The following is a 20,452-nucleotide window of genomic DNA, read 5'->3' on the forward strand; positions in this document are numbered from 1 at the left end:
TCAAAGGAAATCACAGGGTTATATGTCACATATTTCCCTGACCACAGGGAAATATCTAGATATCGCCCTGTGGTTAGGGCACTATCATGATATAGCCCTGACCACAACTGCCTTTGATGCTGAGTCAGCTACAAAGCATCAGTTCCCTTTGATTATTTATATAGAGATGCTTAAAGTTTTGCATTGTGGATTTTAATTAGAGCTGCTTACAGTTTTGCATTGTGGGTTTGAATTAAACATGTTGATTTAGTTAAGGGCATTATTGTGAAGTAAAAAGAATTGAGCGAGTCAGCATTGCATAGTTCAGTTACTAAGCATCACTAAATAATCATTTTTGCAATGTGGGGATTGTTTTTCTACAGAGTACATTTCAACTGCACGAAAAGATGCCTCAAACATTCACAACCTATATGTCTAAGTGTTTATTTTAGCACCTTAGGTAACTTTATTCATTCACAAAGTGATTATTTGGTTTAAAATGGTATCACTACAACCAGTGAAACCCACAATCATTTCTTTTTTGTGCCCACAATTTAAACCCACAATCGATTTTTGCAAACCTCTGTATAAAAGTAATGTGGTGAATGCAGGTTTGTCTTCCTTCACCTATTAGGTGAACATGCCAGAGTGGTATATATTACTTATACCATGGCCACTCTGGATTTGCCTGATTTCTATGCCCGCGCCCTCGGGCTTGGGCATATATATCAGGAAAATCCCTCGTGGCCATGGTATAACTATTAAATATTACATACGATTGTTATTCATCTCCTGGTTTTTTCAACACTTGTGCCTATAGTATAAGGCTACCACAAAAATTAGAACCAGTATCATTATTATCACTATCAAAAATGATGTGCAAACTCCAAGGATGATTCCTACTGTTGAAGGTGATCTATTCTTTCCTGTTCCATCCATTAATCCTGTAATATTAACACAACTAGATGAAAGAGTGATTTATGATAAAGTGTATAATTTTATTATTCAGTGGTTCTTAATACAGTACCAGAGCATTAAGCAATCTGTATAAATGAAGCTAGGAAACTTGAGAGCCCAGGTAAATATTAACCAAGAGTATAAAACTTATTATGTAGGATATAAATCTGGAAACATTTATGGTAAATAGCTTGTACGCTTTTCACAACCTAGTCAAAATTGTAAAAGCTTTATTCAAGATGCATATGGATGATTTGTTTTCATGAAAGTGAGTAGCAAACAAAATTTGTGAAAGCTCATTTTGCAATGTGCTTCAAAATGTACTCAAAATAGAACTTTACCTATGTGAATGTCTCTGTATTTGTGGTATTAAGGGTGCTCTGTACAGTTTGCATAAGGCTTCCCAAGTCACATGGCAAAACAGGTTATCTTTTACTTTGATGGAAATATTATGGTCGCTAATTAGTCTGTGGCTTATTGCTGAATTTTTAGCATCTGTACATTAGGAAACAGGCACACCCCTTACTATTCTACACCCTTATGTTTAAAATAGAACTAGCCTGTCATTTTTCACCCAAAAGGCATGAAAATTTTGGATGAATTACTGTAGTAATTTTGCTAAAAAAAAGCGCTTGCAGTTTTTTGATAGCAACTTCGGGTGACAAATAGCATGGAAGTGAAAAGAAAGATTGGTGGCAGTGTCAAACCGGAAGTTGAGTATCTGATGATTGAAGAGCTAAACAACTAAAATAAAAATGCACAATAGTTTGTACTATTTTGTGTAGTGTATCATGAAAGTATCAAGGCTCTAGTGTGTAAACTGTAAGACTAGTTCTAGTTTAAAGGGAAATATTATAACTTGCATTCTACAGCAAATTAGCAGTTGGGTTTGAACTAAAGTGTGCTCTAGTGTTAGCTTATATTCAGTAAGAAAGTACAGTATATTTGCCCAAACCATTTGTGAGTTATGGTAATTTCACGGGAGCTGTACATGAACTGTACAGAGCACATACATGATCATATAGTACAGCTGAAAATTTGTACTTGTCTAGGCATTCTTGGGCTCAATTATACCTAATCAATAGTGCCAAGCTGTTGCAAGTGAATAAAAAGCAAGTCTGGTTTTTGGGTAATATTTTGGGAAGCTTCAGAGCAACCCTAAAAATACTTTCAACAAAGGTTTTTATTTAACAGAACATTCGACTAACTCAACTAATGCCTTCAGCCAAGCATATCTCGAATGCAGCAAACTTGATTCAGTTCTTCACTGTTTGAGACTGCTTATGCATGAGACATGATTAATATTATGGTAGCCATTTGTTAGCCATCACCTTTGATTTCATATCTGTTTTCACCCTGGCTTTTTTGGTGTTACACATTTTTCAGTTTGGCTGTTTTTGTATAATAGACAAGCTATGTGACTGATGTATATATGAATCAAACGTGCACCACTAGTATAGCTGCATGTATAAGCAATATCACTGATTTATTGCCTTTGTTGCAAAGATCCTATTCCAATTTTTAAATCTTGGGTAGTTGCAATTGGCACATGTTACCAACTGACCTAACCTTCAACACCACCTATTTTGTACCTCACTATACCACCTGTCTTTTTTTTTGCGTATGCACTAGCGTTGTAAAGCAATAATAATTCCCGATTTTCCATATTGCAAAACTTTGGTAAAGCACCAAATTTTCTGTAGAAGTTGAAAAATGTGTTCTAAGTGATTAAAGGTAGGGTTCCAAATGAAAATCATTGTTTAGGGCATGTTTCGGAACTCTTGAAAGTACCAGGGACTGTACTTGTGAAGCCACAGTTGTGTAAACTGGCCATTTTTGGTTGCCAATAAAGACGCTATGTTTCAGCACACACTATACTGTGACAATTTCTGTTACGAAGGGAAACCATCACATGCTACCACCAAATCGACACTTTTCGCTGTGTGCAAAGATGAAGGAGGACACTGGTAAGTCCATGAAGAATGCATTGTATATATTACGGTATGCAAAAAGGTACCTCTCAGGCTGAAGCAACATCAAACAGCCAAAAAAATCAAGCCCATATAGTCTCAGCCATTATTGAGTTACGCTTGTCTGAAGGCATCAGTCAGTTACTCAGTCAGTCAGTCAATAGAAAATTCTGTTAATTTTTTTTGTAATTCCGTAGCAACTTGTTGAAAGCATTTCAGGTCGATCTGAAGGCTTGTTTGGGCTTAGTTTTACCTAACCAATAGTGCTTCATCGTCGTCAGGGAAAATTGAGGCTGGTTTTTGGGTGATGTTATTTCATGAGCCACGCCTACTCCTTTGTGGTCTCTAATATACAGTACTATCATACTGTATAGATGTAATGCCATGAACCAAGCAGTATTTTACCAAGATTGGTGTTTTTACCAAAAAGTAAACAATTTTTGCTACTATTGTACTCACTATACAGTATAATAAGTTATGTGGCCACTGCCATATCCTTATACTAAGACTGTTAATTAGGAACAACATTGTTGTTGTATAACTTAAAGTTACTGATGGTTAAACTGACTGATTGATGGTAACTGATAGTAAACAGCCGGACACATAATTATACGTATGGCTGAATTTGTAAGCTACATGTACTCGATTATAACCTACATATAGGTTATAACAGAGCTATGAACTGTATAATACAAGATAAAACTGACACTTGTAAATGAGTGATTTGCCTAGTAAACAAGAGAAAATTATATACAACACATGCAATTATCAATATCTTATTCCATCCAAATTTGACTTTTAACTAATGCAAATTACATACCATCAATGATTAGCTGAGCAGTCACTGTATCATTTCCCACTTCATTAGCAGCAACACAAGTATACTCTCCACTATCAGCTGCTCTAGTGTTCAATATCTGTAGTGTACTGGATGACACACACCGACTAGGAGGATCAGTGATAGTACAGTTTCCCATTACACTGTTAGATACCATCCTCCCTAAACGATTACCAATAACAGTCTTCATGTTTTTAACCCAGTAAATAGTAGCTCGTGGTTTAGCGATGGCAATACAAGTGAAGTTAACTTCTTCACTTAAGTTAGCATTGACATCTACTGGTGGTTGAGTGATTACAGGAAAAACTGTGTGAGAAAAAAAAGCACTATAATACACAAAATCATATTTACTCGAATTTTGCCATATATGAATTGCTTTTGCGAAAACATAAGGATAAATCCTTAAATAATGCTGCACTACAGTATAATTTTCTGCATTATGAAATCCTGTATTTTTATACATCAGGATATGAAGACTGAGTTTACACCTGCAATATACACTGACGTACCATTGATTATTACATTTAATATTGCTGTATCTCTTCCCACTTCATTACTAGCAACACAAGTATACTCTCCGCTGTCAACTGTTCTAGTGTTCAATATCTGTAGTGTACTGGATGACACACACTGACTAGGAGGATCAGTGATGGTACAATTTCCCATTACACTGTTAGATATTACAACTGGAATACCTCCATCACTTGAATGGTTGTTTAATAATTCATTATCATTTCTAAACCAGCTAATGACAGCTTGTGGTGTACCAGTAGCAGTACAAGTAAAGTTGACATCTTCACCTGATGTGGTATTTCTGTCTATCAATGGTTCAACAATTGGGACGACTGCAGGAAAGCAAATGTACATACGTCATTACATGCACTCCTACACATGCTCTTCCAGCATCAAATTGTTATTTTGAAAAATTGTGGTGATTATACTGAATGAAATTATACTGCTAGTAACTGTTTTATGCCTGTCAGGAGAATAATTGCAACATTTTTTGGCAACACTGTATTTTCTTATGCTTTATAATTGGCATCCCATAATTTACAGGTAATACATTGTTGCAGAACACAAGTACATAGTAAGAAAAACATTGCAGCAATTATTAATCAATTAATGTAATCACTATAGGTATACATGAGACCACAAATCAAAGATTATATATCATCATATCATATCATTTCTAATACAAGTAGCTACAAGGAAAAAAAATTAGGTAGTTTTAAGCATGTATCATAGAACTAAAGGCTATGAAATTAGAAATGTGACCTGTATCTACAGCTATATTTCAGCGCACATATAATTCATACTGTTTGTCAACTGTATAGCCATTACTGAAGAAGGGTTTAAATTTCTATTAGAATAGCTGCAGGTATATATAGGTAAACATGATTACAAATGAAGAACAGTACAAGAAGTGTTTTTTTTCAATCAATACAGTCAGTATGGAGATTCCAGGTATAAGCTTGATAGTCAGCACATCAGGTAATATATGCACTACCCTCCTTGAATCAAGGTAGTGGAGAAAGAAATGGGACACAGAAGAGGATGAAGGTAGGTCTATGGTGTAGCTGATGCGGTACATGTAGGTGAAAGCATGTCACAAGTCGGCCTAAACACGTGTGTGAACATGTTACTATATAGAGCATATAAACCCAGAGTTAGTACTCATATTTACCATTGACTATCAAGTTAATCATCACTGTATCACTTCCAGCTTCATTACTAGCAATACAAGTATACTCTCCACTATCAACTGCTCTAGTGTTCAATATCTGTAGTGTACTGGATGACACACACTGACTAGGAGGATCAGTGATGGTACAATTTCCCATTACACTGTTAGTTATTACAACTGGAATACCTCCACCACTTAAATGGTTGGTTAATAATTTACTATCATTTCTGAACCAGCTAATAGCAGGTCGTGGTTTACCAGTAGCAGCACAAGTAAAGTTGACACTACTGCCACTCAATCTGAACATTGTGTCTGTTGGTTGCTTGACAGCAATGGGGATAACTGTAGTAAAGAAAGAATGAATGGTTTACAGTCATGCCATTTCCTGACACTGCATATTATGGTTTGTGTACCACTGTTTAGCCAGTTGGTTAAGTGTTACTACAAGAATGTTATTCGATTATCACATGCTTTACAATGTTATCATACCATTTACTATTAAATTTGCTGTCTCTATGTTTCTTCCAGCCTCATTGGTAGCAATACAAGTATACTCTCCACTATCAACTGCTCTAGTGTTCAATATCTGTAGTGTACTGGATGACACACACTGACTAGGAGGATCAGTGATGGTACAGTTTCCCATCACACTGTTAGATACCATCCTCCCTAAATGATTACCAATAACAGTCTTCATGTTTTTAATCCAGTAAATAGTAGCTTGTGGTTTAGCAATGGCAATACATGTAAGGTTAACTTCTTCACTTAAGTTAGCATTTACATCTACTGGTGGATGAGTGATTACAGGAAAAACTGTGTGAGAGAAAATAAAGCACTATAATACATAAAATAAAATTTTGCCATATACAAATTGATTTTTTTTTTGAAAAATAAGGATAAATCCTTAAATAATGCTGCACTACAGTATAGTTTTTCTGCAATATGCCATCCTGTATGAGGACTAAGGTTACACCTGCAATATACACTGACGTACCATTGACTATTACATTAAATATTGCTGTATCTCTTCCCACTTCATTACTAGCAATACAAGTATACTCTCCACTATCAACTGCTCTAGTGTTCAATATCTGTAGTGTACTGGATGACACACACTGACTAGGAGGATCAGTGATGGTACAGTTTCCCATTACACTGTTAGATATTACAACTGGAACTCCTCCATCACTTAAACTGTTGCTACTTATAAGCACATTATTATTTCTTAACCAACTAATGACAGCTTGTGGTGTACCAGTAGTAACACAAGAGAAATTAACATTTTCATTTGATGTCAGTATTCTGTCCACGAGTGGTTGAGTGATAATAGGGCCAACTACAAGAAAACGAAATATAGTAAAATCAAAGAATCTAAAAAAATGAAGACATGCACATAGTTCAAATATATAGCCTGGAAAAGTAATAAATACAATACTAATAGGTTTTGAAATGAGCTAATGAGAATGCAATTCAGTTAAGAATCCAACTAAGTGTTTATTGCTAATTTCCATGCATAAACGTGTTACCATTGACTATTAAAGTGGCTGTCATTGCATCACTTCCATGCTCATTGGTAGCAATACAAGTATACTCTCCACTATCAACTGCTCTAGTGTTCAATATCTGTAGTGTACTGGATGACACACACTGACTAGGAGGATCAGTGATGGTACAGTTTCCCATTATACTGCTAGTTACTATAACAAAATGATTTTCATCGTGAATAGTTTGCATTAGCAGGCTGTTATTCCTGAACCAGTTGATTACAGCTCTTGGTTTAGCAGTAGCACTGCATGTGAAGTTGACATTGCTTTTCAACAAAACTGTTCTACTCACAAGTGGTTGTGTTATGCTGGAAAGAACTGTGAAGATTGAAAAGGAACATTTACAAAAAGTAACAGTATATATCTAGACAAACTAAATATACATAGAAAAAAGTCTAGAAATATGACTGTCCGCATTTACACAGCCACATACAGTAGTTATATACTGCTCTGTACAATAATAGATTTCTAAAGTTTGGCCACCATCTTAACTTAATTTCTTTGCTGTGTACTGTGAAGTTAGCAACAGTTATACATGTAATACCATAGTCAAATTACATAACACCAACATCTTGACAACACATTGTAAAGTGTAATGTTTATATCCTTGTATATATTTATCATATTACCATTTACAACTAGCTCAACAGTAACTGTAGTATTTTCAACATCACTGGTACCATAACAAATATACAATCCATTGTCAGACACATCAGCGTCCAATATCTCTAGTGTACTGGATGATACACACTGACCAACAGCTGAGACAGAACAGTTTTCTGCATCAAGTGAAAATGTCATTATATACTTGTGATTGTTAACTATTCTAGTTTCATGTCGTATCCAGTAGATATTGGTTGAAAATTCAGCAGTAGTCATACATGTGAATGTCACAGCACTAGGTGTTGCCACTCTGATCACTGGTGGAAACACTTGAATGTGTACAGCAGCTGCAACAAATAAGATATCATTACATACTGCTGGTATAGCATGTCAGAGTTTAATTTTGAATGGAATGCAAACATCACCCATATTGATTGATTGATTGATTGAGTGATTGATTGATTGAACACTAGGTAAGTCTAGGGGCGGATCTAGGATTTATAAAAGGGGGGGGCTAACTCAAGGTACTAATCTCTTGGGTAGAGGTGTGTGAAGCACACTTCCCAGCATGCAAGGCATGCTGGAACTAGGGGGGTCTGGGGGCATGCCCCCCACAGGAAAATTTTGAAAAATAGATGCTAAAATACTGCAATTTGGAGACATTTCCACATAAAATTCATACCTGTAGATATTTTATATACTGCCTTTAGATTATAGGTATGGCTCTCTGAAGCATTTTGCTAATGGAAAAGTTTAGGTAGGTACAGACAACCAAGTTCATGATGCACCCCTCTCACAAATGCACAACACTGAATAGGTGCATGTTAGAATAATAATGTTGAAAGTGGAAAATTTTGAAATTTGAACAATACAAGATAGAATCTGAGAGCATTTTCAATGGAAATTGTGTACCTGAATTAAGTATTGCCATACATATTAACTGCACAAGTAGATGCATGAATGAAGCCCTTTAAACAGACCAATGCACTTCATTGTATGTATAAGTGCAGGCAGATTTGGAAAAATTCCATAACAGAACCAACTACATGTTTCCAGTGAATGTTCTATTAGAGTAGTTAGCTGACTGCTCTATTAGAGTATCTCGATCTTGTACACCTCCAATGTTGATCCGGGTCCTTGTTGCATAAACTTTAGCATAAATCCACTGATAATATCTTGGAAAGATGTTTATAAGGTGGTTTTATGAGTATTTGTATTATTAGTGATCATATAATTATGCTAAGACAAAATTTCATTATAATACTCAGCATATTGATCAAGTAAAGCCTAAATATGAAGGGGGGGGGCTTCAGCCCCCAAGGCCCCCCCCCCCCCCCCCCCTGAATCCGCCCCTGAAGTCAACACAAGTACAGCTGACACAATATTTGCATGATCACTTAAATATTCACAGCTGTATAAGTGCAGCTATACAGTTGACTGATTTATTAGAATAGTGTAATCATGAAGGGATTATATTCTTTTGTGGGAGTATATTTTTCTTTTGGATTTATCCCTACCAAGTTATAATGCATTTTCCATTTCCCATAGTTTGTTATGCTAATCTCTAGTATTTTGGTGTTTCCTATGTTTGCAAGAAGAATTTAACATAGTTTAAATTAAGAGGGAGGAAGGAGAGTTTATGGGGTTCTGTAAACCCCTTTCAAATTTGTACTTGTATATAGGTAGTGCTTGGTGAAGTCAGCATAGCTTGACACTTGTGACGAGAAAAATCAAGGCACTGCTGCTCTAGAGTACTCAATAACATAAGTGATATTCTGGATGCTGACTCAATTATTGAACAGTATTACACACTCATTGTCTTGCAACTCTTAGGAATGTCAATGAAAGCATACTTTATAGGTTATAGATAGACAAGTTAAAAGTGGCCCAAGAGATGTGAACATATTTGTGTGTATGCACATGTAAGAATACTTAACAAATGTATGCGCTGTTAGTACTTCACATGTACAAAATCTTACCATTAATAGTCAGCACCAGAGAGGCTGTGCTACTGCCTGCATCATCTGTAGCAAGGCATGTGTACACTGCACTATCATCTATAGCAGCACTGAATATCTGTAGTGTACTGGATGATACACACTGACTAGGAGGATCAGTGATGGTACAGTTTCCTGTTATGTTGTTAGTTATTATAAGTGGATCACCTCCTTTACTGGAAGTAATGTCATCTTTTAAGACTGTGTTATTTCTGAGCCACTGAATTATAGCTCGTGGTTTTGCCATGACAATACACCTTAGAATTATACCATTTCCTGCTGTGATGTCTAGTATGTCTCCTGGTAGCTGTGTGACCATGGGTGGCACTGTTATAAGAAGAAAAGAGAAATGGTATGTAGCTTTTAGAATTTTAAAGTATAGAGGTGCAATAAAGGAGAGATGCAATTACCACTAAATTCCATGTTATATAACTTAGAAATATGTTCTAACACAAGTTTCTTGAAGGATTTACAAATCACAAGTATTCCCATCATATCACCACAGTTTTGTTAGCTCATGCAATACTACATATAACCTGTGCCAAAAACAGCCCAGCTGTAAAAAAAGGCGAGACCAAGAATTCACAAGTACATGTTCATGGAGTAACTACAACCAAAAGACATGATATCAAAATCTGGCCAAGAAAGCATTTACAGTATAGGCACTTTTATGCATTCATTTTCTATATACTTCATATTATCACATCCAGCTAGCTGTACATGTGTGCTTGCAATATAAACAATACTACTGAGACGATAAAAGATGATTACACTACATTGTTACCAAAATTAATTTAACTAAAAATTTACAATTGGTTTCTACTTGGCCATCTTTTTGCACTGTATATATTAAAATAAAAAGATGGCCAAGTAGAAACCAATTGTAAAATTTTAGTTAAATTAATTTTGGTAACAATGTAGTGTAATCATCTTTTATCATCTCAGTAGTATTGTTTATATTGCAAGCACACATGTACAGCTAGCTGGATGTGATAATGTGAAGCATATAGAAAATGAATGCATAAAAGTGCCTATACTGTAAATGCTTTCTTGGCCAGATTTTGATATCATGTCTTTTGGTTGTAGTTACTCCATGAACAATTGGACATGTACTTGTGCATTCTTGGCCTCACCTTTTTTTACAGCTGGGCTGTTTTTGGCACAGAATATCACTACTTTTTGTTGAATGGAGAACCGGCATACAGTTACTGAAGATTGGCTATTATATTACATAGGAAACACTGCATGCATGCATAATAACAGCTTCAGTATCAGATTAGCTAGCTAAATCAGTAGCAAAAGCTTCAAGTTCAGTGTTTAGAAGCTCTACTAAAAGTGACTTGCTAAGAGAAACTTCGTTCAAACGCTCAAATTTCCCTCAAGGACTCACGTGATATTTTGCGTGATGTTTCACGTGAAAATAAGAACCGGGGATAGAGACAAAGTCGAGGCTACCATCTTAATGGTTCTTCCTGAAGCGGTGGATTGGTGATATAACTGGCCTGTGTGCGTAACAAGTGGAGGTGAATCGGCTGCAAGTTGTTGCTGAATGTCACGGTATGCCTCGGAATGGACATGAAGGCGCTGAATGCATCACACTATTCTCCCAGCGAATTGCCGAGTAAGTTCGTGTATAAGTCATTGTAAACGGATATATAACTACCATCGTAATTTTAGACTGGAATCCCCCACGCCATAGTACAGGCCTGCCAACCTAGGAAACAGAAAAACCTTGAGACTTGGTCTTGAATTCCAGAATTGACTGCTATATCTACACATTATTATAGGCAGACACAGCAAGTTGTAAGATCCCCCATGCCCATACAATGGGCACGTAGGTTACCTTTACCATGCAACACACAGGGGCAGATCTAGGATTTATAAAAGGGGGGGGGGGGCTATAATCTCTTGGGTAGAGGTGTGCAAAACACACTTCCCAGCATGCTGGAACTGGGGGCATGCCCCCCCCAGGAAATTTTTGAAAAATAGATGCTAAAATACTGCAATTTTGAGACATTTCCACATAAAATTCATAATATTTTCTGCCTGTAGATATTTAAGGCCAGGCCAAGTTGATTCACAGTTTATCGTCACCGCCCGCATGGGTTTTTAGGAATAGAGCCATAATTTCATAATTCATTATTTCTCATGTGATAATCATTGCTTACACTCCCGAACTCGTTTTTGATATTAAAATATGGTGTGTGCAACAAACGTAATGATTATCCCCAGCCTGGACTCGTTAGAACCTTCAATAAATTAATTTCTAAAGGGAGATTGCATAAACGAGTAAGTATAAATTGTGACGTAATCAAATAAGCTTGCAATCAGTATGTAGCTAGCAACTGTGTGAAGCTACTTTTTAAATGTTTTTCCATGTTAAAAAAGTATGAAATATGAAAAATGACCTCCCGCCCGTGTGACTTTTTCAAAAATCCCGGACGATAATCTGTGAATCAACTTGGCCTGGCCTAATATACTGCCTTTAGATTAGCTATAGGTATGGCTCTCTGAAGCATTTTGTTAATGGAAAAGTTTGGGTAGGTTCAGACAACTATAAGTACATGATGCACCTTCTCACAATTGTACAACACTGAATAGGTGCATGTTAGAATAATAATGTTGAAAGTGGAAAATTTTGAAATTTAACAATACAAGATTGAATCTGAGAGCATTTTCAATGGAAATTGCGTAGCTGAATTAAGTATTGCCATACATATTAACTACACAAGTAGATGAAGGAAGCCCTTTAAACAGACCAATGCACTTCATTGTATGTATAGGTGCAGGCAGACTAGAAAAAATTCCATAACAGAACCAACTATATGCTTCTAGTGAATGTTCTATTAGAGTATTAGGTGACTGCTCTATTAGAGTATCTCGATCTTGTACACCTCCAATGCTGATCCTGGTCCTTGTAGCATAAACTTTAGCATAAATCCACTGATAATACCTTGGAAAGATGTAGTATTTGTATTATTAGTGATCATATAATTATGCTAAGACAATATTTCATTATAATACTCAGCATATTAATCAAGTAAAGCCTAATAGTGAAGGGGGGGGCTTCAGCCCCCAAAGCCCCCCCCCCCCCCCCCCTGGATCCGCCCCTGACACATATACACATGCCCATCTTTATATGGGCATCAATATAGCATTTAAAACATGTTGTGCATCACTAATCTATTCTAGACCTGAGTAAACGTGTGCACGAGTCTTATTTCACCAGCTAATGTACTTACTCAGAAGTCACCACTGTGTTGAAACAGTTGCTCTTTTATTGCTGTGAAGTTGTAACACTTGACTGGACTATGGAACATTCTTGATATAAGCCACTAGGTGCTTATAGTATCACATGATGACTTAGAGTTGTGTCAATTTCATCCTAGAGGATGCAAGCAAATGCAATACTCCAAACACATAGTACATACCATTTGTATAAGCTACAAACCCAGGAAAACATGTAGGTGCTCTTGTATGGGTCTCTTGTCTGACGTGCAAACTAAGCCCCTTAGGGTTGGTAATTCTGATCAGAGTTCTGACCGCTTAAATCAACTCCACATCTTGTTCCAAATACTTTCCAATGTATTGCTATTAAATATCCAATGTATTGCTATTAAATAGAAGGCCGAAGTCGAATCCTTGCCACAATGCCCGCCTTTATAATCACGTGATCTTGCCTCTATTATTAGTTGTATCACAATTACGCACCCGGGGAAATCCCCTGAGAACTGGAAAGGCCAGCATCTGAGAGCTTTGACTCTGGCCTGACCTTGAAAGTGGGAAAATCGTGAGTTTTACGTTGATGATCTGTGAGAATTGGTAAGCTTAACTAAAAATCCGTGAGTTTAGAGCTACTGCTTGTGAGACCTTGAGCTTGGTAGTGAAATCGTGAGTCTCACGGTAAATCCGTGAGGGTTGGCAGGCCTGATAGTAGCTTCCTGGGATTATATATTTCTTTTGTAGGCCAGATCCTTGCAGCTGGCTTGTTCTAGCAGCTGTGTGGGTCAGACCGCGAACAAGTTGAGCTGAACCCTAGTGAGAAAACAGCTAAAAATGAAAGATTTTTTCTCTTCTTTTGTAGGCCAGATCCTTGCAGCTGGCTTGTTCTAGCAGCTGTGTGGGTCAGACCGCGAACAAGTTGAGCTGAACCCTAGTGAGAAAACAGCTAAAAATGGAAGATTTTTTCTCAACATTTCAACCAACCAGATGGTTGGTGTGGTCTTGGCGAGGGTCTTGGTTTTTTTTGTGAGGTGCACTCCTAAAACAAAGCCTGTGTGCCGTACATTATGTAGTGATGTGCATGCAGCTGCAGAGTGAAAATTATCTCGGATCTGACGCTGGATCACCAACTAGTTCAGACAGTAATACAAAGGACTATTTTGGCTGTACTTCTTGTGTTTTTTTTTGCATAAACTGTACTGTTTGCAATAATAGAGTACATACAGGTAGCTTTCATTTTTGATATACTCTTGTTGATGTAACATTTCGCCCAACTTGTGGTTGTTTAGATGGCTGTATACCTTGTGCAATCATCATACAGCAAGTCTATGCGGAACAGGTATAAGTGATGGAATATTCTCTGAATCTCTATATTCTCATGAAAACTGCATGTTGTCAAGGTGTTTAATGTTTTTTAACAGAATTCTCTAACAGCTAACAATTAAACAAACAGGGTAAACTTGTAAAATTTCAAATACGTACGTACTATGCATTTCTCCAAATTATGAAAATGAAATTATACTGTACGACAAAATACTAGAGAGGTTTTGTAGTAGGTAATCTCTAGCCATGTTGGCCTACATGTATCATCTTTGTGATATATATGAGTGGATGAGTGGAGGAGTTTACAGCAATTTTTAAAACACAAAATGAGAAGTTCTATCGTAGAGGTATGTTTAGAGGTACAAAATACTGTACCATTGTAACAAGTGGCAAATCTAATGTTGAGATCTAGCTGCATGAGAGTTTTGTGGGTATCAGTATTTCACCTTATTCACTCACAATGTCTATGTACATAATTAGTGAACATCCCCTGTAAAACCTCTAAGATGTCACTTCCTATACCAATACCACAGTTATCCAGATGACATCCAGATTTCTTCTAAAAGAAGATAAAACACAAATGAAAGCTGCATTATACATAATTCCTCCCTTGTTGGAATTTATGGGTAACAAGCTGATCATCTATCCACTGAAGCCCTACATCAAAGTAAAAAAGTAGGAGGATATATGGCCCAGTAGGTCAGAATCCTTAAATATATGAAGGACAAGTTGATTTACATATTCAGTTGGATCAAAGGAAACATGAAGACATAGATCATAAAACTCAAGCACACTAAGCAAAATTAACTTTACTAGCCTCACTGTAGTTCTTTATAAAGTTGAATGTCCATCAAGTGTGGGAACATGCACAATTAATACATTATTGTTAAGTGCACAAGAATAAGGTGATCAAGACTTGTGGACCCCTTATGAGGATAGAGGGTGCAAAGCACATGTGATGATTCCGGAAGAATTTTAAAATGAATGGAAGTAGGTTTTAGTCTTGTGTAGTATTCCCTGAGGATCACATAAACACTTATTCCATAAAAATCCATCATAGGGTGGTGGAGTTATAAGCAATTTCTCCTTATAGTGTTCACAGAAAGTGTGCAATGTGCCATGACCACATGTTTTATTTGCCACCCCCATCTGGCATGCAAGGATAGCTAGTACTTTGTCTAGATTTCAACGACTGTTGAGCTTGGTGGTGCAGTTCATGATAAACAGGACCACCCAGAGAGGGGGACCTGATTGGTTTGGGACTCTATGGTGTGCCATTTGTTTCAAAATTATGCACTGGCAATGGTGATAATATCGACTCGGTTTGATTGCAAACCAAGTCGATCCTAAAATAAACCGACTCGATTTCAAGTTAGAACCGACTCGATTCTGAAACTAACCTACTCGATTTCAAGTAAAGAGCTTCGGTTAAAACCAACTCTATTTTTAGTCAAAATTGACTCGATTTACAAATTCATACAAATATTTAAATCGCGAAGTTTTGTAACACTTGTATGCGCCCATTAAAATAATTCATTCAAACAGTTGTGGCTGTACTCTAGTTGTGGAGCCAGTGGTACAAGGACTACGTGGCAATAACTAAAGGTATGAGACACACTTTAGGGTTTTGTGTCATGTTGTCCAGCGTAGTAAAATATGTATTCAATTAAAGTGCACCCGCACCACACTAAAAGGCCATGTTAACTGCATTACTGGTTAGTTCAGCAGATGGACTGAGTGCTGTAGTAAATAATTTTTTTTGAAGTATGCCTATTGTATAGAGGATCCGAAAACACAAATATTTATGGGATGCCATTACATCTGATCTTATATCATGTAGAAATATTGGAAATCATGTGAAATAATTGATGCTCTTCTGGACGTATTACTTTTTGTAACTCTACTCAGCAATGGTTATTAGAGACTGTTCGAAGAAACAGTGAAGGAGGGATATTTAATTTGTCAGTATATATATAGTAACAAAATATCCAGGGCCGCCAAGAGAATCCTAGGGGGCCTGGGGCAAATCAAGAGTGTGGGTCCCTATAACTACTACAGTTAATGGGACCAGGGCAAATTGCCCTAGTTCCCCCCCCCCTGTAGGCGGCCCTGAAAATATCCAGTGCTAAATTTTGGAGAAAAGTCAGTGATTACGTAAAGTATGCTTTAATCAGAAGTTTTTGACCAAATGTGAAATTCGTTCCACAGTCACAGTTAAGCAGTTTTAGCCACAATACTCCACAGGCAATATGGGTGTATAGTGAATAAGAACAAAAGCAGATTTGCAGTTGTAGTTTTTGAGATGCTAATAGAACATCCCATGTTTTGTACGTCCATAGTGACCTAGGTTCCGTAAAACATCAAAACATCACGGCTATTACATGACATAAGTTTCAATGTAATGGCATGAGTGTGGTAATAGAGGATTGTGTCTGGTTCTATAGAAATTGATAATTACAGGCCTTAAATTAATGTGCGGTCAACAGACAAAATCCGCACAAATAGCACAATGTCTGCACATAATTAGTTTTGGGTGGACACACATGTCCTTGCAAAACCAATAGTGCATGGTACCATAAAAGTGGGATGGTATATTTAGCGGAATGGCGGAACTGGTGGAAACACCAGAATCATCATTTACAGATTATATTATGGACAGTCTTAGAACACCCATCAGAAGTTACGGGGGGTCCTTCACATACAAAATTCATCTACGAAATTTCGAAATGTGGAAATTTGCCAACCCAAATTTCTAATTTCTGGATAGATTTCTACCAAATTTCCGAATTTCTGTCTTGGAAATTCTCGGGTGCTACGAAGTTGTAGCTTGAGTTGTAGTACATTCTGTGGCCTTTGCACTGTGGGAATCGAATCAGCTCAAAAGTATACAACAAATTTACGAAGCAGATTACGGACAAATGTTAGTGCGTATAATCTAGATGGCGCTATACGTCTTCTATTGATAGTGACCCCTCTTCCTTGCATCTGGCCTCGTGTATATACACATATAAATCCATGCAATATAACTTACACTAATGAAATAATCAAAATTCAATGCCAAACATTATAAAATTTTTAATCGTACGGATTTATGTATTTAAAATTTCAGTTAATATTTCTGAATTTCCAACAAAAATTCCTACATTTCGAATAAAAATTGCCAAATTTCCATGGTCATCGACGACATTTCTGGAAGTGAAGGACCCCTCGAGAAGTTAGCTACTCACTGTTAAATATATAAATACAGCTCATAGAACTCACCACGATTAAAAGCTCATGGTCTTTGTAGCACCGATTTTCTATCTTCTTATAGCTTAACATCATCTAAGGCCTTCAATTCTTATAGTGTGGTCATACCTCACCCCTCACACTCCATAGTTTGAAGCACATATTACTAGAAGCACCTTCAAAGGGGGCACTTGATTATAATTGAAAATCTGTAAACGCCACCCCGAGAAAATAGAGTATGACCACCCAAGGCTAAGCCTGACCATTCAATACCAATTGTTCTACAATTCAAAATGTGGTAATCAGTCACATAAGTTAAAGAACATTCTAGAATGCTCTTACCACATGTTTGGTACATAAATATAAGGCACTTATAGTAACATGCGCTTTAAAATATGGTGTTATAATCAATCAATCAATATGGTATGTTAATTGGAGAGTGATGATCATTAAATCAATTGACGAGGCTTGAGATAAGTCTACAGTCTAAGAATTGACTGCCATAGATGATGACAAGCTGCAAGAAGACAGAAAATTGGTACTACAAAGGCTGTGTGCTTCAATTAATCGTGGTGAGTTCTATGACCTGTATTAATATACTTAACAGTGGGTAACTAACTGGTGATGGGTATTCTAAGGCTGTTCATAATCTGTAAATGATGATTCTGCTGTTTCCGCCTTTCCGCTGAATATACCATCCCCATAAAAGCACGTTTCTTTGTAGTGCTAACAATAACTGTCACTTTGTTGCTAGGAGATACTACTGTACATTTTCCCAACCCATGGATTTACCAATTCCACCTCCCCTTTGTGTACTGCTATCACCAGCAGCTGTAATGACCACAGCCTGGTGATATGATGCAGCTATGTGGTTTGTGTGCCTCAAAATTTTCAATGGAAACTCTCTATTCCATTTCCAGCAGTGTATATAAAATGCTTCTCTAGCTGATGTCTATACAATTTGACTCTATGTCTGTACATTTGTGAATATGTAAGGACATTTGTCCTCAACACCTTAAAAAGTAAATTAAGGCCTGAATTAAGTAATAAGTATTAGCTACATAACTTCTCCTCAATTAGTGTGTAGATTACTGAGTTGAATTTGTGTTTCACAGTGGCCTCTTACTTACTTTTGATCTGTAAATGGTCATAGTGTGGGTCTAAACAGTGTCATAGTGAATCAAGTGTCACAGTCCAATTCGTGTATTCATAGGGCAGAAGTTACATGGTGGAATCCAAGGTTGTGGACAAGAGGAGTACAGAGCCACTAAGAAGTTGAGGGGGTTGGAAGCATCATAAGTGCTATGAAAATTATTAAGATTCCAACTCACTAAGGTGGTAGCATTGAATTATAGCAACAGCACTGAGTGGTGACCATCATTTGTCTGCCGAGGATTCGCTTTGCTGTTTTTTGTAGTTCTGTGCACTTCACAAGAGACTACCAAGGAAATTTTGACGTCAAAAAATTTGATGAATTCACAATTGTGCAGATTTGACGAATTAAAAGTTGACGAAATGCTTGGACTTGCCTAAGCGCCTTCAAAATGTATTTACTAAGACTGGTTTTACATGCTTTTGCACAGCACAAAGTACAGAGGCGCTTAATCAGTTAAAGTTTGACGAATTAAATATTGACGATTCATACTAATTCTTCAAATTTTTTTGACATCAAAATTTCCTTGCGTACGGTACTAATTTGTACACTGTATGCTAATTTCTTGGCAGACTGTTCACACTATCTCTCTATTGGGACTCCCCTCTACAAGAGAATGGATCTAGAATATTACTTAGGGGTGGGATGGTAAGGAGTACTAAATTTGCTGCAGTAAATATCGGAAAGATACACTGTTCAATAAAACAATTCCCAGAATTACTATAGATATAAGGAAATGAAAATGTGTCTGTAAATTCTGAATGAGTATCCCTATAAGATGCCTCAAGAATTAATATTGTATTTGTGCATGTAAATGTAAACCTGAACATTCAGTTTGTACTGTAGCTGAAACTGAGAGTATTCATTACCGTATGTAGCTGCATTTATGTCAATACTTGGCTTTGGAATGGCTTTTAAAACAATATAAATTCCTACGTATAAGTGCCTGAAGGTATATAGAATTTCAACTTTATAATATAGTACAGCAGAATAATGGTGACATAGTTGAGCTCAACAAGAAATTGGAGTTCAATGCCGCACTTTAATTTTACATGACGGATTCTTCATATCCATCAAGCGGGAGGTATTATAGTAGCCTGAGGTTCAGAACAATTATACTCGTGTACATGCTTCCAGCCTCCTCCGCAAGGATCTGCAGAACTGTATAAGGACACAAACCACACTTACCAGATTACTTTGTAACTAGTGTAAACGAATCGTAAGAGTAGACAGATTCTCATGTATATGTATATTTCAGTAACACATTACACAATGCAATATTTCATTTTACTACCTGAATTTTTGTTTGTAATTTTGTGTGATAAGGCAATGTTTGTCCCTACAAAATTTAAATCACTGTGCGCACGTATGTATAACTGGAAGTGTGGTGAAATGTACTAGGCATGCATTCAACCATGCAGTAACAACATTTGTACACTTGGTGTAACCTGGCAAATATGATTAACATAGCCAAGTGTGTAATCTTACTATAGTATGTTCACGTTGAGCTGAATCCTGAAAACAGCTAAAAATTAAAAGTGGACTTTTTCTCAACAGAGTTAACATTTCAGCCAACCAGATGATTATTGGTAACAGCAAAGGTGTCAACAACAGACATGTATGGTTTGGCTCCATTAAAAGGGCTGTAATGGACACTGTACTTATATGGCTTCTCCTTAGGAAATGTATTGTGAAAATTTTAATTGGCCGTAAATATTATGTCAAACATTTGAACAAAAACATTTTGAAATATTTTTAGCAGGTCAAGCAGTACTACAATGAGCCAAATTTCAAGATCGTGTGTAATTGTATCCATGAGTTATTAAATGTTTTTGAGGATTCAGCTCAACTTGAACATACTATAAGTATACCATATATAGCCTAGATTTTCAAGGTTGAGCAATGTTGCTAAAAATAATTTTTTTGCGGATTTGCAAAGACTCCCAAAATGTAT

General features: G+C 36.7%; 1 protein-coding gene across 1 annotated transcript; it reads right to left on the reverse strand.

The window, feature by feature from the left end:
* Nucleotides 1-760: 760 nt before the first annotated feature.
* LOC136244082 (hemicentin-1-like) lies at nt 761-9,891 on the reverse strand. The gene is made up of 9 exons (XM_066035602.1): nt 9,555-9,891; nt 7,602-7,922; nt 6,955-7,290; nt 6,423-6,764; nt 5,918-6,241; nt 5,429-5,770; nt 4,254-4,589; nt 3,727-4,050; nt 761-923 (listed from the first exon to the last, which is right to left on the reverse strand). The coding sequence occupies exons 1-9, from the start codon at nt 9,889-9,891 to the stop codon at nt 781-783; spliced, it is 2,805 nt and encodes a 934-aa protein (XP_065891674.1). The 3' UTR covers nt 761-780.
* Between the last annotated feature and the right edge of the window lie 10,561 nt (nt 9,892-20,452).

This window comes from Dysidea avara, chromosome 14, assembly GCF_963678975.1.
Source record: "Dysidea avara chromosome 14, odDysAvar1.4, whole genome shotgun sequence".
Classification (NCBI taxonomy): domain Eukaryota; kingdom Metazoa; phylum Porifera; class Demospongiae; order Dictyoceratida; family Dysideidae; genus Dysidea; species Dysidea avara.